This window comes from Cololabis saira, chromosome 6 (genome assembly GCF_033807715.1).
Source record: "Cololabis saira isolate AMF1-May2022 chromosome 6, fColSai1.1, whole genome shotgun sequence".
NCBI classification, from domain to species: Eukaryota; Metazoa; Chordata; class Actinopteri; order Beloniformes; family Belonidae; genus Cololabis; species Cololabis saira.
In genome coordinates this window covers 44,860,661-44,887,008 of record NC_084592.1, presented here as the reverse complement: position 1 = coordinate 44,887,008, position 26,348 = coordinate 44,860,661, and the positions used below count along the sequence as shown (strand labels likewise).

At 37.7% G+C, this 26,348-nt stretch overlaps 1 protein-coding gene across 18 annotated transcripts in view; it reads left to right on the top strand.

Moving 5' to 3' along the window:
• Positions 1-26,348, top strand: part of mycbp2 (MYC binding protein 2) — a 181,973-nt gene that overhangs the window by 5,335 nt on the left and 150,290 nt on the right. For all 18 annotated transcript variants that reach the window (XM_061724185.1, XM_061724195.1, XM_061724179.1 and 15 more), the window contains exons 2-3: positions 8,277-8,352; positions 20,924-21,139. In XM_061724185.1, coding sequence (XP_061580169.1) covers positions 8,277-8,352; positions 20,924-21,139 — 292 coding nt within the window. The remainder of the gene's footprint in view (positions 1-8,276; positions 8,353-20,923; positions 21,140-26,348) is intronic.

The window sequence follows — 26,348 nt, the reverse complement described above, 5'->3', positions numbered from 1 at the left end:
GCACAACTTTTCGCTCACCTTGTTGTAAATCTGGCTATCCCTTTTACTTTCTACCGTTTACAAATGACAAAATGTTCATATCCTTCATTACATTTATGAAGTGATTAGTCTCCTCCTGGTCTTACGTTTCTCCATGTTTATAAGAACTTCCTGGACTCAAAAGACGAAAGCTACGTCCGAAATTGCATACCTCCACCCTAATGAGTATGCAAAATGAGTATGCGAGATTTTTTAGTGCGTCCAAAACATTAGAACGTACTCAATAGTAGCTCTATCCATACTCATTCTGGAGAATGTTTTTAGTGTGGATTGATGGACACTAGCCGAGCAGAAACTTCCCGTAATGCAGCGTCGTTTGGTATAATATTAAGTATAATAATATGATTATATAATATCAATATTATAATATTCGTATTTAATAATTATTATATAATGTCATCTTGTTTCGGCCAGAATATACGGTAAAGAGCGGAGCGCTGCCACCGTTGCTGTGACAGGTTACCATGGTAACAACTCCCCCCCCTCCCTACGGCAGGAAGTGACGTGTGCGCTCTTAATAGTACGTCCGAATTAATGCACACTACTGATATTTACTCAAAAGTGTGCCGAATTTAAGTATACTTTTTAGTATATACTTTTTAGTATGGCATTTCGGACGCACCGAAAGATTCCTTGCGAAAAGAACATGTGCAGAAAACAGATTCCTGTTCCTTCTGATGGGGAAATCCCGTTTGGCTAAACATGACCAAATATTCAGTTAGAAAAGGAGTAACCCAGGGGTCATAGTCGGGTTTTTAAAAACCGGAATATGAGCAAATTCGGGTTATTCAAAGGGGTTATTGGTTGTTTACATGGCCGTGCAAATTCGGGTTATTGCTAATATTCTGGTTAGAAAAGGGTTTTTGATGCATGTAAACATAGTGAGTGATGGAGGTGCAGAGAACAGACTGGATGATGGAAGAGTAGAAGGTGATCAGCAGCTGCTGTGGAGGTTAAACTTCCTCAGCTGACGCATCAGTCAGGTTTAAGCCAGAGTTACTACATCCTCCGCTACACCCCCTCCTCACCTGGTACAGGACAGCTTACTAGCATCACAGGTCACCCTTGAGGTCACATGACTCTGTTTTGTAATGATATGATAATCATTGAAAAAAAAAAGAAGAAGCTTAGGGATCAATCAACCTGTCTAACTTTAATCATTGGCTGTTTTACTTTGTGCCCTTCAGTAGTTTGAGACATGCAACCTCCACGGAGATGATGTGGAAGCTTTGTGAAACACATTTACACCTTTCCTCACTGTTTAACTGTTTACAATTGGGGAAAAAAAGAGAGTCATTCTCACTTATTTTTCCTCACTAAAGCCTGAATTAAGGTTCTGCGTTAAACCAACGCAGAGCCTACGCCGTTGCCGTAACGCCGTCGTGAACCTTCGGACTTCTCCGTCACTCCATTTCGCCGCGGTGCAAACCCCCCAGAGCGCTAGTTGATACTTTGTTTAGCTTCCGTTTTTTCCGGTCACAGGGAATCAAAGTACGGTGGCCGAGACCCGCCATTGCTGAAAATAAAAGTAACGCTGCAAACAGAAACAAACACTGCTGCAAATAAAATAAACGCTGAAAATAAAAATAAACGCCGCTGCAAATAAAAGAAACGCTGAAAATATAAAGAAACCCCGCTGCAAATAAAATAGACGCTTAGCAAATAAAATAAACGCTGCAAACAAAAAGAAACCCCGCTGCAAATAAAATAAACACCCTCTGCAAATAAAATAAAAAAACAACGCAAATAAAAAAGCCACAACGGAAGTGAATTACCGGGGACTTTTTTTGCTGATGCACCGGTGTTTTTTACGTGAGAGGAGAAGAAGAAAACGAAAGAAAATTACATGTAGCGACGTTGAACACTAACCTTTTCACCTATTTTCTTGTTCGTTGTTCTTCTTATTCCTCGCTCCTCTTCGTCTTCTTCTTCTCCTCTCACGTGAAAAACACCGGTGCATCAGCAAAAATAGTCCCCGGTAATTCACTTCCGTTGTGGCTTTTTTATTTTGCAGCGTTTTTTTTTATTTGCAGCAGCCTTTATTATTTTATTTGCAGCGGGGTTTCTTTATATTTGTAGCGTTTCTTTTATTTGCAGCCGCGTTTGTTTTAATTTGCAGCGTTTCTTTAATTTTCAGCAATGGCGGGTCTCGGCCACCGTATCAAAGAGATAAGGACAACTATTGTGACAAAAAACCAAAACAACCCAAAAAGAAAAAAAAATTGCACACACACACGAAGAAAAGAGCGCTGAAAGTTCACGACTGCTTCACGAACCGGAACCGGAAATGCGTTGCTACCAAGCGAACCAATCACAGCCCTCTCAGTCTGCGTTGGGTCTGCGTCGCCTCGATGCGTAGTTACAATTTTTGGGAGGTTCAGGTCAGGCTACGGCGTAGGCTACGGAGAGACTCCCGCGTAGCCGCTAACCTACGGCGTAGGTTTAACGCAGAATCATAATTCAGCCTTAAGGGTCAGGATTTTGATCCATGTTTCCTGAAACCAGTTACTTTAGAGAGCAGCCGATAGCTGAGGACAAAAAGCTGTGTAATGTTTTAGATATTCACGTCATAAAACAGCAGCTTGACCTTTAGAGTCTATCATGTCGCCGCCACTGCTTCAGAGCTCTTAATTTCAATAAAGCAGTAAATCAATTAAAGCTGCATTTTCTTTTCTGTGCAAATTAAGAAGTCACTCCTGAATTTCAGGGCACAATTTACCTCCGGTTCCCAAACTGGTCCAGGACATTCAGCTTTAAACCACCACAGCTGGAAAATAAGACAAACAATCTAGCATGCTAACTGTCATTTGTGTGAGGTGGTGCCAGCCAGCTCGATGAAAACAAACGCACCCCCACTTCATTTATGTGTTATTTAAGGTTTATAACCCTCCCCACATCCCCAACTCGGCTGGACGTAACATTTTACATCACAATTATCTCATATAGTTGTGTGTTTGGGGCCTATCGGCGTCACTGTTAGCCGGCTAACGTTGGTCAGTTCTGGGTTATCTGGAGATAAAAGTCAGTTTTTATTCACCTGATGACGTCACCACGCACACCGACACACAAACACCAACATTTGCGGGTCAGGATTTTGATCCAGTTACTTCAGAGAGCAGCTGATAGCTGAGGACAAAAAGCAGTGTAATGTTTTAGATTTTCACGTCATAAAACAGCAGTTTGACCTTTAGTCTATCATGTCGCCACTGCTTCCGAGCTCTTAATTTCAATAAAGCAGTAAATCAATTAAAGCTGCATTTTTCTAGGAGTGACTTCTTAATGTGACACTTTCCATTATCATCAATGTGGAGTTAAAGGGGACCTATTATGGCATCTAATACCTATTTTAAACAGGCCTTGAATGTCTTAAAAACAAGCTTTTGATTGTTTTTGCTAAATAAATTCTGGATTCTGAGTGGGCGGGGAGGCTATGACTACGTTTACATGCAGTCAAAATTCGGGTTTTTGCTAATATTCCGGTTACTGAAACATTGGGAATATTCCGTTTACATGGTGATTAATCATTTGGGATATCTGGATCAAACCAGCGACGCACGGAGAATGTCATGACGCAATTACCGTCATTTCTGCTTCTTCTTCCTGTATCCAAATTCAAAACAAATGCTGCTTCGGGCAACTTTTGGCTCACCTTCTTGTAAATCTTCTATCCCGGTACTTTCTACCGTCTACAAATGCAGAAATGTTCATATCCTTCATTACATTTATGAATCAGAATCAGAAAGGGGGTTTATTGCCAAGTTTGTTAACACACACAAGGAATTTGTTGTGGTGATTGGTGCAATACAGTAAGAATAAAAATATAAAAGCAAACAAATATATGGAGATAAAATAAGAGATAGAATAAAGTAAAATGTATAAACGGAAATAAACAGAAATGTACAATATGAGGATTAAAAAGTGCCGGATATGAGTCTTTACAACAAGTTACGTAGGATGACAGATAAAATGTATAAACAGAAATGAACAATATAAACAGAAATGTACAATATGGGGTTTTTAAAGTGTCGGATGTGAGTCTGTACAAATGTTACGGGGTTGGAATATTTACGTTAATGTAACGATTAGTCTCCTCCTCACTCCAAAAGTGTGGCGTGGTCTTGTGTTTCTCCGTGTTTATAAGAACTTCCTGGACTCAAAAGACCAGGATTCCTTGTGAACAGAACATGAGCAGAAAACAAATTCATGTTCCGTTTGATGGGGATATTCCGTTTGGTGTTTACATGACTGAATATTCGGGTTAGGGCTCATATTCGGGTTTTTAAAAACCCGAATATGAGCAAATTCCGGTTATTCAAAGGGGTTATTGGTGTTTACATGGCCGTACAAAAACGGGTTATTGCTAATATTCCGATTTTAAAAGGGTTATCGACTGCATGTAAGCGCAGTCTATGATAATGAGGCTCTGTGCTGATTGGCTGCCTGAATGACGCGATACACCGCTACGAAAAAATGGCGTAAGCTCCGGCCGGTGGAGTTAGTTGTTAGTGGTTTCACGCATCGGAGGCCGACCTATGTAAATCGCTCCCGTTGTTCCGTAACGACAGGAGCAGAATCTTATTGGCTCGTACATCCACATCACACTGGATGGATCATCCGGGCGGCTGTACAGACTCTGCAGAATCTGGTTTCTTTCCTCCTTCTCTGAGTTGCTGAGGGGAGACCACTTTATATATGTTGAAGCAAGAGAAAACCTGTTTTTCATAATAGTTCTCCTTTAAATTAAGTTGTGGTGGGGGGGGGGCACAATTTACCCCCGGTTTCCAAACTGGTCTGGTACCGGTCAGCCCGGTTTCAAGATGGCCGGTTCATTTTATTTTTATGGGGTGCTTTGCACCAATGAACATTTCTTATTGATCAAGTCTTCCTAGCATTTTATATCCAACGTCCTGTCTTGACTCTCTCTCGTCCGATATCCCCCACAACCTGTCAAATGTGTTATCTTTAATTGTACTGTGTCAGTAGTTGCTGCTGTCTGCACACACAGAGTTGAGTTGGCATTTGTTCCAGCTTTAATCAGCCGAGAAGAGGAGGCTGGGAGTGCAGTCGTAGCAGACGAGGGTGCTTGAGAGTTAATAAGGAGAGTGAGCGCTGATTGTTGGAAAAGAGCAATAAAATGTTGAGTTCTGGTCCTAAAACCCAGAGAAAATAGAACTATTAACTACATTTGAGGGGAGAATTCCCCTTCCTGTCACTTCTCTGGGTCGACTGCATCCTCAACACAGCTGTTGTTAATCTACCTGATGTACCTTGTTACTTTGGCTGGTTTTCATCGTACAGGGTGTCACACTTCCACCTCGCCATAGATCGGATATACTCAACTTCCAATGTATCATCTTGATGCAAAGCAAATTATTATAAATTATTCCACCATTTTTGGTATAATCCCATCTCTGAGAAGTGCTGTGTCGGCGATGTCACATGACCAGGTTCTGGTTTAAAACACTATAGTTAAAGGGGACCTATTATGAAAACCAGGTTTTTTATTGCTTTAACATATATAAAGTGGTCTCCCCTCAGCCTGCCAACTCAGAGAAGGAGGAAACAACCAGATTCTGCAGTGTCTGTACAGCCGCCTGGATGAGCCGTCCAGTGTGATGTGGATCTACGAGCCAATAAGATTCTGCTCCCGTCGTTACGGAACCAAAATGCAAACCACGCCCACAACTATAAAACCGTGTAACTGCATGCGAGCGTCCGACTATCGTAGCACTGCGTGACTTCGGACGCTCTCTGTCCATCTCCCTCCTGCTGCCACTTTATTGAGGTTTTTGTAGTGAAATGAGGAGGAATCATAGAGATAACTTCTCATTTCAACTAACTGGATCAGCCGTTCCTCATCATGACTGTTTCCTACAGCGCTTTCAACCGGCTTTCAACGCGAGCGGCAGGAAGAAAATAGATGCAGGGCGTCCGACAAATGTTAAGCTCAAAGTGGCGCAGCGGCGCTCGCGGCCAGTTAGGACAGTCCAATAGAAAATAAAGCAAATGGATGGATGGAATTGATTTTGTCGGTGACGCTCGCTCGCATTGCATGTAGTTATGACACGGTGTAACTCCACCGGCCGGAGCTTCCTCCATTTTTTCATTGCGGTGTATCGCGTCATTCAGGCAGCCAATCAGCACAGAGCCTCATTATCATAGCCCCGCCCACTCAGAATCCTGCATAGATAATGAGGTTAGAGAATGGGAAGATAAAGACATGGCTCAGAGGCTGAATTTAAAATTTATTTAGCAAAAACAATCAAAAGCTTGTTTGTAAGACATTCAAGGCCTGTTTAAAATAGGTATTAGATGCCATAACAGGTCCCCTTTAAGTCAGCTCCACAGTAGTAATCTGTTCAGTTTCTGATCATTTAATGATTATGTTTGAATATTATTGCCCATCCCAAGCAGAATTATTATAATAGTTTTTATTTTGATTTTGTTTGATCGTTTCAGTTTAGTTTTTGTTAGTTAGTTTAACAAGTGCATCAGTAGTTTTAGTTTAATTTAGCAAAATTGGTTAATTTTAGGTTTCAGTTTAGTTTTTGAAGTATTGACTTGCAGATAAATAAAAAAAATCAAGGATGAGCAATCATATCAATAGTGCCATAAAGAACAGAAATCCTTCAGTCTTTCTTGTGAGTAATTAGAAGTTGACGCTGCTAACATAAAAAAAACACAAGGCACAAAACAAAAACAGTGAATTTTACAGCTATTCAATTTGATTTTAGTTAGTTTTGCATCGTCAATTTTAGTTTTATAAAAATATAGTTTTTTTATTTTCATTTCAGTTAACAGGATTATTTTTTAACGGTCAGTTTTAGCGACTCTGATCACAGGCCTTTGCATCATCTTTGAGTTTGGGTTCAGCTTATTTGGAAATCCAACTGCAGCACTGAAGAGCTGTAATGGAAACTGTCTCAGCAGCTAAGTGGTGATGCGTTGGACGGGGCCTCAAACAGTCTTTTTGCTCCTTATAAAAAGCCCCGGAGTCCTTTAAGTGCTGGGTGCTTTTGGTCAGAATGCAGCGTTGAGTGTGTTTCCTTTGGTAATCGAAAGACGGAGGTCTGCAGACGCCAGACTGACAGTAGTGTGCAACTGCAGCTGCGTCTGCAGTTACGTTTCACAGTCCCAGTGCAGGAATCGCTGACTGGATATATATCCAAATGGCAAATGTTATCCATAATTATTAACCAAACGATCGATTAAGGCTGTGTTGAAAAAATCGATTTTCCTATTCTAAATCGGTTCTCATATAATTCCTAAAAATTGATTCGTATGTCTAAAGATCGATTTTTTTTTTTTAAATTTATTTATTTTTATTTTTTTTCATCATTACATTACAACTTTTGGTATTTTTTTGTTTGTGCCCAAAAAAGGAATGTTTTGTTGGACCCAAGAATAACTGGTGCCATGTTTTTTGCCTTTAAATATGTTTAAAGGTATAAAAACATTAAAGTTTTTCAGTTATAACAGCATCATTAGCTGCAATACTTGCTGTTGAATCTCAATATAATACTAGTATTAATATGTTGCAGAACTACACAGTCATATAATTCATGCAAAAGCTCAAAAAACTGTTTTATTAACACTAACCCATATCAGAATCTAATCAAATCTTGATTCTGAATCTTAAGAATCGTAATCGAATCGATTCTTGAGATTTGAATCGATCCCCAGCCCTACGATTGATCAGTCTATGATTTTTTGATCCATACCTATCAATATAAATTACTTCTACAGTGTTGGCTTGTATTCCCCCAAAAATAGCCAACTTGATTATTTTATTAACTGTTTATTAGTTTATAAACTGACTCGCATTAATGAGCCAGGAAAAATAAAAGAGACACAATACTTTAAAAGATGTCTGGAATAAATTAGGTTTTATTATTGTCATTTTTTTTCGGACATCATGACTTTCAAAATAAAGTGTTTTATAAAGAATGGCCGTACTGCCCATTCTGTCTGCTCTGGTACATTTGTTGGTGATTTATTGGGTTTAAATATTCACAGCTACAATGCTGTTTCTCTTAAGAATAGAAAGTACTAGTACTGTAGCGGGAAATGTGCCTTAGTCACTTAAAAACAAGTGAATCACTCACTTTTAGATGATATCCAGCTGTAATTCCTGTGTGGTTTAAACATTCTTATAATACGTTAACTTAGACAAAACTGTGTTGCTTGATGTTATATTAATTTTACAAACCTGACTCATCTCTGTTTTTTGTTTCCAGGGGAAAGAAAGCTTTGAGTAAGAAGAAGCTGAAAAGACGACAGAAGGTCAAGTCAAAAGTTAAATCAAGAACAAAGGTAAAAAGATGCTTAATTGTTTTCTCCTGCTGTTTCACTGAATTTCATTGTATGCCTGCTGTACGTCCATTTATGATTTATTAGTACATATGTTTACACTGGTTGTAGGATGAAAATTACATGGTGATGGCTGTTTTTCAACCTTAATTTATTAAGCTACCTAAATTTCTTATATTACTTCATAAATACATAACACCGCGTGAGTCAATAGTTTTAATTCATAGCAGGAGCTGTGTTTTATTAGTGGAACATAATTAAACCAAGCCTTGTTAGTGTCACTTTATTTGCAGATTTACTATTTAGAATATTTTACCATACATTACTCATTTTTAATTTGCAACCATGACGTCCTCGTTTTTTCACAATGATGAACGATTGCGCTTGGTTCCGCTCCGTGAGCTGAATTGACTGATGCCAGGACTGACGATGAGGCTGGATTATTAGCTGAAGTGTTGAAGGTGTTTGGCGTAGCCGCCGTTTTTCATCGGCGTCGTCCGTCAGGTGTCAGTAAACGCATCCACTCGAGACGCCGTAGAGGCGGAGCGGCCGGGCCTGCAGGAGCCGCTCTGACATCTACACGATGGCCTGTTGCCGAGCGACCTAATGTGTTCCACATCGCCACGGCAACAGTTGCCTGCCTCCATCTCCTCCATCCAGAGAGGGAACCAGGCCGGCATGAGAGGATGCTGTTTTGTTTTGTCTCCTTTGCCTCTCGTTCTTCAAGTACCTGGTAGTTTCTAATTGATGCCAAAATAGAATAGAATGTCTTTATTGTCATTTGTACAGGTACAACGAAATTGGATGCAATCTTCTTTAATGTGCATGGTTTAAAAAATAGATATATTAAAACAATTAATTATATTAAAACAACAACTATAAAAAGAAATAATCTCTAAAAGGACACAAACAGGAAGACAACATACAGTATTCACATTTGGCAGGTATTGCTCGGTTCGGTCTAGGCCTGTGTTGAAAAAAATCGATTTCCCAATTCTAAATCGATTCTCATATTAATTCCTAAAAATCGATTCATATGTCTAAAGATCGATTTTTTTTATTTTTTTTTTATTTTTTATTTTTTTATTTTATTTATTTATGTATTTTTTTTCATCATTACATTACAACTTTTGGTTATTTTTTTGTTTATCCCCAAAAAAGGAATGTTTTGTTGGACACGAGAATAACTGGTGCCATGTTTTTGCCTTTAAATATGTTTAAAGGTATGAAAACACTAAAGTGTTAGGTTATAATTGCATAAATTGTCTATATTTCATTACTTTATATACTGTCTTGGGGTTACATTTGCAAAAAATGCTAAAAACCAAATGCTCAAAAATTAAAAACCAAAATGGAACAAATAAAAACGGAATATGGGAAAAAATAAAACCGGTTTCATCCGTCTCTGTTTCCTCCCTGGATCTGTTTGGTAATTCTGCCCCACGATGTTTCTGAAAGCAGTTCTATCAGCATTCTGGGAGCTGATTGGTCCTTACAGCATCATTAGCTGCAATACTTGCTGTTGAATCTCAATATAATACTAGTATTAATATGTTGTAGAACTACACAGTTATATAATTCATGCAACAGCTCAAAAAACAGTTTTAATAACACTAACCCAAATCAATATCGGAATCAAATCTTGATAATCGATTCTGAATCTTAAGAATCAGAATCGAATCGATTCTTGACATTTGAATGGATCCCCAGCCCTAGTTCGGTCAGTATTGCACATGGAAAAAGTCAGTTTGAGTATTTAGCAGTATTGAGTGTAGTTATGGCTCTGGCATAGAAATAGAAACTGTCAAAATAATGACAATACATCATATAATGTCATTTACACAGTTTCTTTTCCCGTCTTGAGAATGTAGTCTCTTCTGTTATTATACAGGACTGTCTCAGAAAATTAGAATATTGTGATAAAGTTCTTTATTTTCTGTAATGCAATTTATATATAAAAAAAAAAAAAAAAAGTCATACATTCTGGATTCATTACAAATCAACTGAAATATTGCAAGCCTTTTATTATTTTAATATTGCTGATTATGGCTTACAGTTGAAGATTAAGATTCCCAAAATATTCTAATTTTTTGAGATAGGATATTTGAGTTTTCTTAAGCTGTAAGCCATGATCAGCAATATTAAAATAATAAAAGGCTTACAATATTTCAGTTGATTTGTATTGAATCCAGAATGTATGACATTTTTGTTTTTGTAAAGAGAATTATGGAATTATGCAGGTAATAATTACTGATCTTTTTGTCCTTGTTTTAATCGGGACTATTTATTATTTATTTTTCCTTTTTTCTTTTCTTACTGGTTCTTTGTTGTTAAAATTTTTTTTTTTTGTGATTTGTGTTTGCTTCTTTTTTGGGTGGAAATGCTAGAAAGCATTTGTTATAGAAAGTGTAAATAATAATAATGTGAAGGTTAAAGGGTAGGCATTTATTAGCTCAGAGCTTCAGCCTATTCCTTTTCGATCCTAATGATTACACGACATGTTATGAATTAGTGTACCATATTGAGCACATGATTGAAATAAATAAAAAATAAAGTAATTGCATTACAGAAAATCACAATATTCTAATTTTCTGAGAGTCCTGTATATTTTGATCAAACATTAGACGGAGGATGTTTTTTTTGCATCAATTCAGCATCAAATGGACCTACTCGACTGACTTTCTGCTGTTTATTTCAGTGAGTGGATGTCTTGCAGCAACGTCTTTAGAGACAGAGAGGCGAAGCTTAGGCAGGCCAGGCTGGCAAGCCAGGCAGGGATGGAAACGTGGGTTGTTGTAACAGGGGCGTCATGTTGTATTAGTATGTGCTGGGCTCACTCTTGCTCTGGCACTCTTATGACACTGGCAGAGTCGGACACGAGCGCTCTCTGAAAGCCCTTTCCTCCTCTTTGCCTGCAAAGGTGCTGACACAATAAAGTAGGGTGAGAACAAAAGCATAGACGCTGCTCATTGAGAGGGTGATGTAATGTTGTTATTTATATTCATGTGCTCTTAGGCAGACGTGTGACGTGATACCTTTTTTAAAAGAAGTATAATTATTTGTACAGCATCTTTAAAAAAACAGCAGTGATGCATGTAAATACCAGTTATTGTTGAATTACTTGCAGCTAGCATACGTTTACATGCAGTCAAAATTGGGTTTAAGGTCAATATTCCGGTTACTGAAACATTGGGAATAATTTGTTTCCATGCGTGAGCAAACAGGGTTATCCCTGTATACATGGTGATTAATCATTTGGGATATCTGGATCAAACCAGCGACGCACGGAGAACGTCATGACACAATTCTCGTCATTTCTGCTTCTTCTTCCTGGATCCAAATTCAAAACAAATGCTGCTTCGTGCAACTTTTCTCTCACCTTCTTGTAAATCTTCTATCCCGGTACTTTCTACCGTCTACAAATGCAGAAATGTTCATATCCTTCATTACATTTATGAAGTGATTAGTCTCCTCCTGGTCTTGGTTTCTCCGTGTTTATAAGAACTTCCTGGACTCAAAACACCAAGATTCCTTGCGAAAAGAACATGTGCAGAAAACAAATTCATGTTCTTTTTGGTGGGGTAATCCCGTTAGGTGTTTACATGACCCAATATTCAGTTAGAAAAGGAGTAACCCAGGGGTCATTTTTGGGTTTTTTAAAACCGGAATATGAGCAAATTCAGGTTAATCAAAGGGGTTATTGGTGTTTACATGGCCGTGCAAAACCGGGTTATTGCTAATATTCCGGTTAGAAAAGGGTTATTGATGCTGGAAACACAGTCATTGATGTGTTAAAACATAAAAGATTATACACATTTACAAATATTCTGGATCAGCCAAAGAACTGGACAACCTCCGTTGATGTCACATGTAGATTTCCTGTAAAGTGCTTTTGTTTTGAGGAATCTCTCTCCCTGTATCGCATGGTACCAGGTTGTAAATGGGTGGAACCAACAGGAACGGGAAACGGGCTGGACCTGGCCGGCTTTTATTTTCAGCCCCATTTTAGCTCGGCTGACTTAGATTATGCTAATTATTATTATCAAATCTGTCTAAACTAGGCCTGTGTTGAAAAAATGATTTTCCAAATCTAAATCGATTCTCATATTAATTCCTAAAAATCGATTCATATGTCTAAAGATCGATTTTATTATTATTTTTTTTCATCATTACATTACAACTTTTGGTATTCTTTTGTTTATGCCCAAAAAAGGAATGTTTTGTTGGACACGAGAATAACTGATGCCATGTTTTTGCCTTTAAATATGTGTAAAGGTATGAAAACATTAAAGTTTTCAGTTATAATTGCATAAATTGTCTATATGTAATTACTTTATATACTGTCTTGGTTTTACATTTGCATAAAATGCTAAAAACCCGCAGTTCTATCAGCATTCTGGGAGCTGATTGGTCCTTACAGCATCATTAGCTGCAATACTTGCTGTTGAATCTCAATATAATACTAGTATTAATATGATGCAGAACTACAGTCAGATAATTCATGCAACAGCTCAAAAAACTGTTTAAGCAACACTAACCCAAATCAACATCGGAATCGAATCAAATCTTGATAATTGAATCGATCCCCAGCCCTACTAATTATTATGATCAAATCTGTCTTAAACATCCGCATTTCAAGTGTTGCGACACATACAAATGAAACGAATCCAAAAAGAGTGTTGTCAGAGCTAACGTGAGGACTAGCAGAGCTCCGGTGGGGCCTGCTGGCCACGGCTAGCGGGGGTTAGACCCGACCTAGGCGGCCAAGCCTTCTGGCAGAGCGACCGTTGTACCGCGGTGCCAGCAGACTTCTACTGGGAATCTTGAAGTGATACGCCGCGACTCGCGGCTCCTTCAGCCGATCCAGGCCCGAGGACCTGCAGAGCTGCAGGGGAACGTTTGCTACGGGACCAAAATGTGATTTCGCTGGTGAAATCAGAAGAGTTTAAACTCTGACAGACCAATCCACACTCACAGCAGTGTGTTTCTCAAATTAACAGCACAATAAGGCCAGGCAAGTTTATTTGTGTAGCACAATTCAACACAAGGTAATTAAAATGCTTTACATCAACATTAAAAGCAGCAAGACACAATTAAACAGTAAATAACAAATACAATAAAATAAAACGATAAGAAAAGAGGTAAGGGCAGTAGAGTCCAGCAGGTACGCATCTCATTCTTACCATGGCAAGAATAACGTCAAAATACCGTCAAAATGTACAAAGACCAGGCCAAATACAGTATTACAAAAGTAATCTGTAACGATTCGTACGGTGAATTAAACCAATTTGACAATTCTATGCTACAATGCCTGTTTCCAGGTCTTAACAACCAAACGTATTCCCTTCAGAGTATGAACGATTATGTTCTGTTAGGCTTTTTATTCTCAGCCCACGAGTCAAAACATTGCCAAGCAGCAGAGTGATGACAGCGAGCCACTGGCTATGCCAGCTGTCAATCAAAAGAGCACGCTCCTAATTAAACATGCACTTGTCGCTTGATTATAATTTTGTCTGACGTGGCACAAAAAGCTGTTATGGATGTGAAATCTAGCTCTGGAAAAACAAGAGCTGGATTTGGACGTCTCACCACAAAGGTCAATGGAAGCTGGCTCGCCGTTGGACCCCCTAGTGGTCAGTAGAGGAGCTGCTGCATTCCTGGGTCGGCTTCGACCTGGAAGTTTGAACGTTGGTACCAGCAACACACATTTTAGAGGAAACTTGATTATTGCCTGATGATTATGGCTGGGTATTGTAAAGAACCACACGATTTCAATTCTTTAGGTTTCGATTCAATATTGATTTAAATGCTTCGATTAGGGCTGGGCGATATGGACCAAAAGTCATATCTCAATATTTTCTAGCTGAATGGCGATACTCGATATATATCGATATTTTTTCTGTGCTATAATTGGGGTTTCCCCCAAAGCATTATAGCATAGCATCTCTGTTAGCATCTCTGTTAGCATCTCTGTTAGCATCATTTTTTTCTGAGGCAAACCCTTAAAAAAACAGTCAGTTTTAATACAAAGCCTCGTGCCAAATGTCACACAGGTTCCTTTATTAACAGAGGTCTCCACAATATCAAAATGTATAAAACAAATGAAATAAAAATAAACTGCCTGCATATATAGAATAAAAATGCTTCTTGAATAGAATAAAACAAATATCCCTTTCCTGCATAACAATTAAATTAAAATACACTGTGCAATTAATACAATGTAGACAGTAACAGGCAGACTTTTCCACTGAGGTTGACAGTTCAGTGACAATTTGTGCAAATCTCAAATAAAACATTCAAGTCAATTTGTCACAAAATAAGTTATATCAAAATCATGAAAAAAAAAATATATATATTTACATTTTTTTTTTTAATTTTTTTTAAATCGATATAAACGATATTGTCTCGTACCATATCGCGTTTGAAAATATATCGATATATATTAAAATCTCGATATATCGCCCAGCCCTAGCTTCGATATTGATTCAGTAAGAGGAGGTGCCACTTTCAAATCTGGCTAGCTCTCCAACATTACAGACTATACCTTTAATCGATATTGAATTAGGGCGGGGATAATTGCGATGCATCGATTTTTCGATATTTTTTACCCACCCCTACTGATGATCATATTTCTTTTCAGTTTATCAATATAACTGATTCATTTTTCATTTCCACTTTTGTTCAGATGGTATGTTGAAAATACTTGCGCTCAGAAGACTACTAAAACCAGCCTGATGATTAAAAGGAAAAACACAAATGTGAGATGGAAAAAAAATCCAGAACTTAAGTCTTAAAGAGAGCACTCACACACTTATCCATCCCCTAAACCCCTCTGTCATTAGTTTTTATGGCGCTGCGTAGCCGGCCCTCTACTTACTGCATTTGAATGGATTAGGAACGCGAACTGCCAGCGTAGCGCCGCCGCGTACAGGAATAATTCTTTTTCTGGCTGACTTAAGGCTGACGTGCCTGCAGCACACTGCGCTTCCAGAAACAGAAATTATTAGACAGGACTTGTGAGGATGTATCAGTGCCACGGTCATGGAAAATATAATACGCTGTCCTGCTTTTTAACCTATTAATACATTACATTAATGAAATGGATTATCAAGCTCATGCTGAAAGAATAAGTCTTTCGTTATCAGGCTGAAACATAAAACGATAACAAATTAGGTTCTTGTTGTCAAAGCTTAGTGAGTAAATTCAGACTCATTTTCCCTTAACGTTGCACATTTTCTATTTCTTTCTTTTCTATTTCTCGATGAAATGATGTTTAATTAGTGTGACACTGGTCAAAACTAACACTCTCTTTGTTAAGCCTCTTTAATTTGAGAACAGTGATGCTTTTGTCAAGTCAAATGTATTTATATAGCAGATTTAAAAACCGGTGCTTCACAAAACAATGATCAAACACATCATATATCATACACAGTAATGTTAAATGGTGAGTAAATATAATGTGACACATCCCTTTAAAAAGAAGCAATAAAACTAAGGCTTTAATTTGTCTTTCTAACGAGCGGAGATGTGTCACGGACCGGCTCAGTCTTCGCTGAAGCATTTAAACGTCCGTTAAATCATCACAGAAGAGCAGAAAGAAACACAAAAGAAGTCGTCACATGATGAGCTGCATGTCTGAGTCATGAGTTGGTGGTTTTTAAAAGTGAGATTTATCTCCACAGCAGCAATGCATCAGTGGGATTTACAAACCGTGGTCTGAATTGTATTTTTGTGCATCTCGGCTTGAAGTTTTGTTGTTGTTTCTGATCATCGGAGCAGATTAAACGAATAACGGTTAAATTCCCCACTCAGACTGATAAATTGAGTTTTACCAAAACAAATTTAGCAAATACCAACTCTAATGTTTAACTTCCAGCCTTATTGAACAACACATATATAGGCCTGTGTTGAAAAAAATCGATTCCCCAATTCTAAATCGATTCTCATATTAATTCCTAAAAATCGATTCATATGTCTAAAGATCGATTTTTTTTATTTTTATTTTATTTTTTTTTATAATTTTTTTATTTTTTTTATTTTTTTCATCATTACATTACAACTTTTGGTATTTTTTTTGTTTATGCAAATTTTTTTTATTTTATTTTTTGTGGGGAGGGGGGGAGGGGGGGGGGGTTATTTATTTATTTTTTCATCATTACATTACAACTTTTGGTTATTTTTTTCTTTATCCCCAAAAAAGTTATGTTTTGTTGGACACGAGAATAACTGGTGCCATGTTTTTTTGCCTTTAAATATGTTTAAAGGTATGAAAACATTAAAGTGTTTAGTTATAATTGCATAAATTGTCTATATTTCATTACTTTATATACTGTCTTGGGGTTACATTTGCAAAAAAATGCTAAAAACCAAATTCTCAAAAATTAAAAACCAAAATAGACCGAAAATGGAACAAATAAAAATGGAATTTGGGAAAAATTTAAATCGATTTCCTCCGTCTCTGTTTCCTCCCTGGATCTGTTTGATAATTCTGACCCACGATGTTTCTGAAAGCAGTTCTATCAGCATCCTGGGAGCTGATTGTTCCTTACAGGATCATTAGCTGCAATACTTGCTGTTGAATCTCAATATAATACTAGTATTAATATGTTGCAGAACTACAGTCATATAATTCATGCACCAGCTCAAAAAACAGTTTTAATAACACTAACCCAAATCAATATCGGAATCAAATCTGAATCTTAAGAATCAGAATCGAATCGATTCTTGACATTTGAATCGATCCCCAGCCCTACACATATACAACACCATAGAAGTTGTTGATAATGTTAGAAAGTTATTTGACAGTGAATTCAGTCTAAAGATCAGCACGTGTTTGGATCTGGACGATGATGTAATCGTGATGATTCTCATTTTTGTTTTACACTTAATGCATTTGTTCTTCAGTAGAAAAGGAAGTCGCAACAGGACAAACAATTGACTAATATAATACAATAAAATCATTATAAGATCATCCGTTTCTTGGAGCTTCACGTGCCTTCTGCTGTGAGACTGATGCTAACGGGGGCTCGGGCTAAATGTGCGTCACCTCAGACGGTTTGTAAACACAGAAACATTTGATAAATTACTCATGAAAAGGGTTTGGAAACAAATAAAAGATAAAATGAGAGATTGAAAGGCTTTTCCACACACAGACATCCTCTCCAGCTCCAGAACGAAGGCCTTTATTTGTATTTCCTGCATGTGTGTGCATCTTCTTTTCTTAGCAGCCGGTATTGATGCTGGCTGTGCTTGAAGAGTGTCCTTAGCTGCCGGTGTGACGCCGTAATTGGCCCCGACTGCTCGTCCTCGGTCACAGTCACGCAGGCTGCAGGTCTGCAAGATGGATTCTCCCGTTTCTGTAATCTTACATAATCTAACCAGAATCCAGCTGTTTGGAAACACGACCAGCTGTCGGCTCTGCGTTCACATTAATGACATGAAAACGCATAAAACCTACGTATTAAGATGTCAGTCAGCAGGCTGCTTGTTTGAGATAATTGTTATTCTTTTTCTGAACACTTGAAATGATACTTTTTAAAACTGAAAACAAAAATTTAAATATTTAACATAATCTTATTTAGTTATTTTGTAAGACTGAGTATTAGGCCCAAACTAAGACAAAAAAAAAAGAAATAGGAAAAAATTACGAGAATAAAGTCATAATGTTGCGAGAATAAAGTCGTAATATGAGAATAAAGTCGTAATATGAGAATAAAGTCGTAATATGAGAATAAAGTCGTAACATTATGAGAATAAAGTTGTAACATTATGAGAATAAAGTCGTAACATTACGAGAATAAAGTCATAATGTTGCGAGAATAAAGTCGTAATATGAGAATAAAGTCGTAATATGAGAATAAAGTCGTAATATGAGAATAAAGTCGTAACATTATGAGAATAAAGTCGTAACATTACGAGAATAAAGTCGTAACATTACGAGAATAAAGTCGTAACATTACGAGAATAAAGTCGTAACATTACGAGAATAAAGTCGTAACATTACGAGAATAAAGTCGTATTCGTAACATTACGAGAATAAAGTCGTAATAAAGTCGTAACATTACGAGAATAAAGTTGTAACATTACGAGAATAAAGTCGTAACATTACGAAAATAAAGTCAATGTTGCGAGAATAAAGTCGTAATATGAGAATAAAGTCGTAATATGAGAATAAAGTCGTAATATGAGAATAAAGTCGTAACATTATGAGAATAAAGTCGTAACATTACGAGAATAAAGTCGTAACATTACGAGAATAAAGTCGTAACATTACGAGAATAAAGTCGTAACATTACGAGAATAAAGTCGTAACATTACGAGAATAAAGTCGTATTCGTAACATTACGAGAATAAAGTCGTAATAAAGTCGTAACATTACGAGAATAAAGTCGTAACATTACGAGAATAAAGTCGTAACATTACGAGAATAAAGTCGTAACATTACGAGAATAAAGTCGTAACATTACGAGAATAAAGTCGTAACATTACGAGAATAAAGTCGTAACATTACGAGAATAAAGTCGTAACATTACGAGAATAAAGTTGTAACATTACGAGAATAAAGTCGTAACATTACGAAAATAAAGTCAATGTTGCGAGAATAAAGTCGTTATAGAATAAAGTCGTAACATTACGAGACTAAAGTCGTAACATTACGAGACTAAAGTCGTAACATTACGAGAATAAAGTCGTAATATTATTAGAATAAAGTCGTAAAATTACGAAAATAAAGTCGTAATGTTGCGAGAATAAAGTCGTAACATTATGAGAATAAAGTCGTAACATTACGAGAATAAAGTCGTAACATTACGAGAATAAAGTCGTAACATTACGAGAATAAAGTCGTAACATTACGAGAATAAAGTCGTAACATTACGAGAATAAAGTCGTAACATTACGAGAATTAAGTCGTAACATTACGAGAATTAAGTCGTAACATTACGAGAATTAAGTCGTAACATTACGAGAATTAAGTCGTAACATTGCGAGAATTAAGTCGTAATATTATGAGAATAAAGTCGTAAAAGGAGTGGCCACTCACAAGCAGGACACTGTTTAGTTTCAGTAGGTTAGAATTCACACGTTTTTCAGCTCCTTTTTGTTCCCAAACTCCTACAAGAATATAATTTATGAGAACTCTAACCCTGTGTTAAAATGAGGAATATTGAGCATCTTATGAAGTTATATTTTTATATTTATATCTCATATTATTATGACTTTATTCTCGTATTTTCCGTTTTTTTTTGGTCTTTTTTTGGCCCTAATACTCTGTCGTAATTTTGAAAGAAAACCATTGCATGTAAAGTTCATCCCCCAAACGTTGATGGCACTCGCGGATGATCGATGAACGGTGTATTTGATTAACGAGAGCCGGCTTCTGCACGGTGAGGATGTGGTTACTCCTCAAGCCTTGTTTTCATGCTGCTTTCTCTGTGAATCCCGTACAGTCTCTTAGTCACGATCAATACCCTGCTAGTGAGGCAGCAGAGCCGGAGCCGGAGACGGTACCAGGGGATGAGAGTGCAGCTAAAACCCTCCCACCGGTTTCAGCTAATAATGAATGACCTTTCTCCCCAAACAGATGACATCATCCTCTGTGTCTGTGATGCCAAAAGTAAAACACTGCAGGACAGAGAACCGGCCGATCAATGCTTGCTCTGCAAAGGCTTCCTGAGGGTCATAATTAAAATATGTTATAAGATCGGACAGGGCTGGGGATCCATTTGAATGTCAAGAATAGATTCTGATTCTTAAGATTCAGAATCGATTATCAAGATTTGATTCAATTCGTTTCCGATATTGATTTGGGTTAGTGTTATTAAAACTGTTTTTTGAGCTGTTGCATGAATGATATGACTGTAGTTATGCAACATATGAATGCTAGTATTATATTGAGATTCAACAGCAAGTATTGCAGCTAATGATGACTGTAAAGATCAATCAGCTCCCAGAATTCTGATAGAACTGCTTTCAGAAACACTCAGTGGTAGAAGCAGCAAACAGAGGCCGGATGAAATCGCTTTTATTTTTTCCCAGATTCGTTTTTTATTTTTTTCCATTTTCAGTCTTTTTCGGGTTTTTAATTTTTGAGAATTTGGTTTTTAGCATTTTATGCAAATGTAACCCCAAGACAGTATATAAAGCAATGAAATATAGACGATTTATGCAATTATAACTGAAAACTGGAAACCTTTTAAAGGCAAAAACATCATGCCCAACACAACATTCCTTTTTTGGGCATGAACTCAAAAATACCAAAAGATGTAATGATGGAAAAAAAAAAATTGATCTTTAGACATACAAATCAATTTTTGGGAATTAATATGAGAATCGATTTAGAATCGGAAAATCTTTTTTTTTTTTTTTTTTCAACACAGGCCTACGATTGGATGCAGACAGCTCATCATCAAATATCAATTATTATTGGTTGGATTGGTTTTTCTGATTGGTTGGAAATCATCCAATTCTCACCATCAGCACCTCAGAAAATGGTGTCATGTGATTCCATACATGTGGTCAGCAGGTACAGGTTTTACTGACCTCCTCCTGTGTTTTTTGTCGTCCCCCCCCTCAGGGCGACGGTCTAGATGGAACCTTGTGCATCCCGGACATCAAACTGCACAGCAACCCGTCTGCGTTCAACGTGTACTGCAACGTGCGGCACTGTGTGCTGGACTGGCAGCAGCGCGAGGCCTCCCTGGCCCTGGCCTCCCGCAGCTCCGTGCAGAGCGGGGACTCGGACAGCGAGGAGGAGGAGGAGTACCGGGAACCGGCCGTCAAGCTGCCAAAGGTATCGACCCAGAGTCACGCCGGCTGCTCAGGTGGTCGTAGCCCAAATCATTATACCGGGCACTAGACTTGTAGTGAAGACCGCCTAAACTGAGACTTTGGGCCAATCCCAATGTTCACCCTACTTTCTACCACTAGCCCTAAAAATGAAGCCACAAACCATAGGGCTTTGTAATGTTCCCTAGCGATTGGGACACCACTTGCTACGTCACTGCGTGGTTTACGTTCGGGTACGTAAGCGACTGCGTAGTTACGTTTGCACAAACGTCACACCATATCAGGAAGCCCAGAGATAAAAGCTGTTTTAATTTCAGCTGTAGCGCTGTTAATATGCCACTTTATTAAGTTTTAATATTTTTTCAGGCGTAAAAGTAACCGTTAAGATCCCCAACCTGGGCTCAGTTTATCCAAATAATGCCTGTTAAGAAATTTGATCTGATGTTTTCGGGATGAGAAGAGCCGCCGGCTCGGGAGCTGATTTATGGTTCTGCGTTAAATCGACGCAGAGCCTACGGCGTAGGGTACGGCGTACGCCGCGCGTCGCCGCGTAACCCACGCCGTAGGCTCTGCGTTGGTGTAACGCGGAACCATAAATCAGCCTTTATTCTGGCGAGATCTTTGCAACAACGAGCAAGCGAGTGATTATGTACATTCACTGAGTGAATATTATGAAAGTAAAATATATATTTCTCGCTAGAAATGTAATCAAAACGCATTTTTATGCAGAAACTAACTCAAAATATTGATTTTATTCACTAAAAAATAAGAAATGTCCCATGTTTTTTTTTTTTTTTTGATACAGTCTGCAAATGATGACGTAAAGCATTCTGGGAAATTTTCTCAGGCCCTCAGTCGCGAAGTCAGAATATGAAATCCCTCACTGTGAAGGGCTAGATTGATACTCCCTAGCCCTCGTTATGTCCACTAGCCCTAGATGCAAAGAGGAATTGGGATACCACTACCCTCACGGGAACACGCAAAATTTAGGGGTAGGACTGAAAAGTAGGACTAGGGGGGGATTGGGACTGGGCCCAAGACTAGTTCAGCTCAAGACCAAAAAGAAACCTAGTCAAGTCCTGATCCTGCGTGATGGTAGAACATCATCCTGGTTCTAGTTTCCATATGAGCTTGTTTTCAACTGCAGATCAATAACAGAGAAGTGGATGATGATGTTGAACTCACTAGAAATGTTTCCATCCATCAGCTGAGATCAGATCTGTGTGGCGACTGCACTACCGCTATTTCTACACTATTGGAGGATTGACTCCAGTGCTTTTAAGGATTGACACGACTACTAACTAGTCCCAAAGTCCTCTAGCAGAATAACCAGCTCCAACAGCCCCCTCCCCCTCAGAAAAGGAAGGAATAGTAAATGTTAGTGATTTAAATTGGACTGAATTTGGAGATGAAACCTGAATTTTAGATATTAAAGATTGAAATGACATTATTTACCATTATAGTAATCAGATTACACCGTATATCAGCATCACTGAAATGGACCTGATGCTTAATCAATCACAACGATATGCAAATATTATTCATATATTTATTCAAACAAGGCCGTTATAAAAACAAATCTGTAATTAAATACAGACACATGCAGATGCACCAAAACATTAAATCAGATGCAAAATACAAATAGTTTACAAAACTGTACATCAACAAGAGGAAAAACTGGGTTCTTTACCAGATTTAACCTCGATTTACTTAATCTGGACTTTACAGAGCAATTACAAGTGTTAGAAAAGCGTTATACCGTCAGGTGACAGTCTTGTCGTCGCTACAGTGCGATACAGGAACTCCTGATGAATCCAGCGTTTTTGGTGACTTAGTTTAAGTTTTCCTGCTCATTGTTTCCCTTTCAGATCGTATAAAACTGTACGCTAGAGACACCACTGGGGAAACCCGTGTCGTTGCCAACCGTTAACCAAAATTTGTTCATTTTTATCTAATTAAAAGACCTAGTAATGATTGGAAAATGTCTTTAAAACTTTAACGGTCCAATAAACCCAGGAATTGAAAGGAGCCATTTCTTTCCTACGTCACTGTAACCCAGTTAGCATTCATGCCTTTTACTGCAAAAACTCCAAATCTTACCAGGAATATTTGTCTTATTTCTAGTTAAATTGTCTCATTTTTTGTAAAAAAATCTCATTACACTTAAAACAAGAGTCATCACGAGAAAAATAACTTATTTGACAATTTTCACCTGTTTCAAGTAAATTTTCACTTGAAATAAGTAGAAAAATCTGCCAGTGGGACAAGATTTATCTTCTCATTACAAGCAAATAAAATAAGTAGAAAAATCTGCCAGTGGAACAAAATTTAAGTCCAAAGTAGAAACTTTTTGCACACCGTTTATGCAGAAAGGTGCGTCGGAGGAGGAAAGCTGCAGCCAATTTTAAAAAGGATGCCTTGAGAAAGGTCGATGACCGAAACGTTGGCCCAATAAAACAGTAGTCTGGTGAGAAGAACGTGTGCGGGAGTTTTCTTTTTAAAATTGGCTACTTATTTTAAGTGAAAATCTACTTGAAATAGGTGAAAATTGTTGTTTTTTCTGTATGTTTTAAGTGTAATGAGATTTTTTTTTTTACTCAAAATGAGACATTTTAACTAGAAATAAGACAAAAATATTCTTGTTAAGATTTTGAGTTTTTGCAGTGTACTACTACTGTCATTTAGCAGACGCTTTTATCCAAAGCGACTTACATACAAGCACAAAAAGTACTACTAGAAGGAACGTTTTACCAGGAAAAGGTCTGATCACATGATCAAACACTGGTGCATGCAACAAGTGAAAATCTACTTGAAATAGGTGAAAATTGTTGTTTTTTTCTGATGGTGTAATGAGATTTTTTTGACTGAAAATGAGACATTTTAACTAGAAATGAGACAAATATTCTTGTTAAGGTTTTGAGTTTTTACAGTGGAGTATTTCTGAGAATTATTATTTCTAGTTAAAATGTCTCATTTTTTGGTCAAAAAATCTCATTACACTCAAAACAAGACTCATCACCAGAAAAATAACTTATTTGACAATTTTCACCTGTTTCAAGTAAATTTTCACTTGAAATAAGTCGAAAAATCTGCCATTACAAGCAAATAAATCTTGTTCCACTGGCAGATTTTTCTACTTATTTTAAGTGAAAATCTACTTGAGATAGGTGAAAATAGTTGTTTTTTTTCTGTATTTTTTAAGTGTAATGATATTTTTTTTACTCAAAATAAGACATTTTAACTAGAAATAAGACAAATAGTCTTGTTAAGATTTTGAGTTTTTGCAGTGGAGTATATGCCCTGATGTCGGGGGAACCTGACGTTGAACTTCCATCAAAGTTTGGCAGCTCAGAGTTTCCTCCGACTCCAGCTCATCCTTCCACGTCCTCGCAGCCGCTGACAGCAGATCAGCACCAGTCACTCCAGACAGGATGATAACGTAATAAGGCTGTAGTTGCATAAACAATTCGTTTTTTTTTTCTTTAATAATTTAATGAGTATTCAAATATTTAGGAATAACTGTCCATCACGGTCTCGTTCACTAGTGGGGGTTGAGGGACGGATGTCGGCAGCTGGACCGGCCTGTTGTGACGGAGAACGCTGAGCCAAAAGGCAAAGCTGCTGCTTTACAAGTTGATCCACATTCCAGCGCGCCGCTATGATCGTGGCGTGTGTGGGCAGCGACCAAAAACACAAACAGTTGTGAACACAAGTGGCTGGAAGTTTGCTCTGAGTGGGCGGGTTCCTCACGAGATGACGAGCCCATCCGGGTTCAGGTCGAGTCTCTGCTTCTGGACGTCACAGGGAGCCGGGATTCCCCTCAGACGCCTCCCAGCCGGGTGTTAGACAAGCTGGGTCAGGCTGTCCTGCTTTTATAATTTTTTTTAAAAGAGTGTTTTATTTTCAGCATTTTTCAAGGTATATACATGAAAACACAGAACTTCAAACCCCTCCTCAACCCACCCTGCCCCCCCCACCCCAAAAAAAGAAAGAAAACGTATACAGGACTGTCTCAGAAAATTTGAATATTGTGATAAAGTTCTTTATTTTCTGTAATGCAATTAAAAAAACAAAAATGTCATCCATTCTGGATTCATTACAAATCAACTGAAATATTGCAAGCCTTTTATATTTTAATATTGCTGATTATGGTTTACAGTTAAGATTAAGATTCCCAGAATATTCTAATTTTTTGAGATAGGATATTTGAGTTTTCTTAAGCTGTAAGCATGATCAGCAATATTAAAATAATAAGAGGCTTGCAATATTTCATTTGATTTGTAATGAATCCAGAATGTATGACATTTTTGCATTACAGAAAATAAAGAACTTTATCACAATATTCTAATTTTTCTGAGACAGTCCTGTATAATTAAAGCTGCAAGCAGCGATGAACGGGCCCTCGCACCCTTGTGCACATTCAGGCTGCAGTGGAAGCTTGTATGACTTGATGTAGATTCTTCAGGCCTGGGACATTTAGCGGATGAAACCAGCCTCGACTCTCTATATCAAACCATTCAAAAGTTATGGCAGAAAGTAGGAACTATCAGAGCACCCAACCATGAGGAGGAGGCGTTTACCAGTAAGATTACAAACAAGAACAAAAGAAAAGAAAAAAAAAAAACCCTGTAATTGACTTTTTATGATTAAATTATGAGCCTGCTCTGTTTCCTGCACATTTCAGCCAGTCAGGCCTGTAAACCAGAGTATTTCCATGGTTGAGACACGGAGTCCAGGGTTTTCTCTGCTCCCTCTGCTGTTACCAACAATCCCTTAACTGGTCTTAGCTTTTTAGAGGATAAATTGAGAATGATTTACCTGAAGCTAGGGCGGGGCGATATGGACCAAAAGTCATATCTCGATATTTTCTAGCTTAATGGCGATACTCGATATATATCGATATTTTTTCTGTGCCATAATTGGGGTTTCCCCCAAAGCATTATAGCATAGCATCTCTGTTAGCATCTCTGTTAGCATCTCTGTTAGCTTCATTTTTTTCTGAGGCAAACCCTTAAAAAAACAGTCAGTTTTAATACAAAGCCTCGTGCCAAATGTCACACAGGTTCCTTTATTAACAGAGGTCTGCACAATATCAAAATGTATAAAACAAATGAAATAAAAATAAACTGCCTGCATATATAGAATAAAATGCTTCTTGAATAAAATAAAACAAATATCCCTTTCCTGCATAACAATTAAATTAAAATACACTG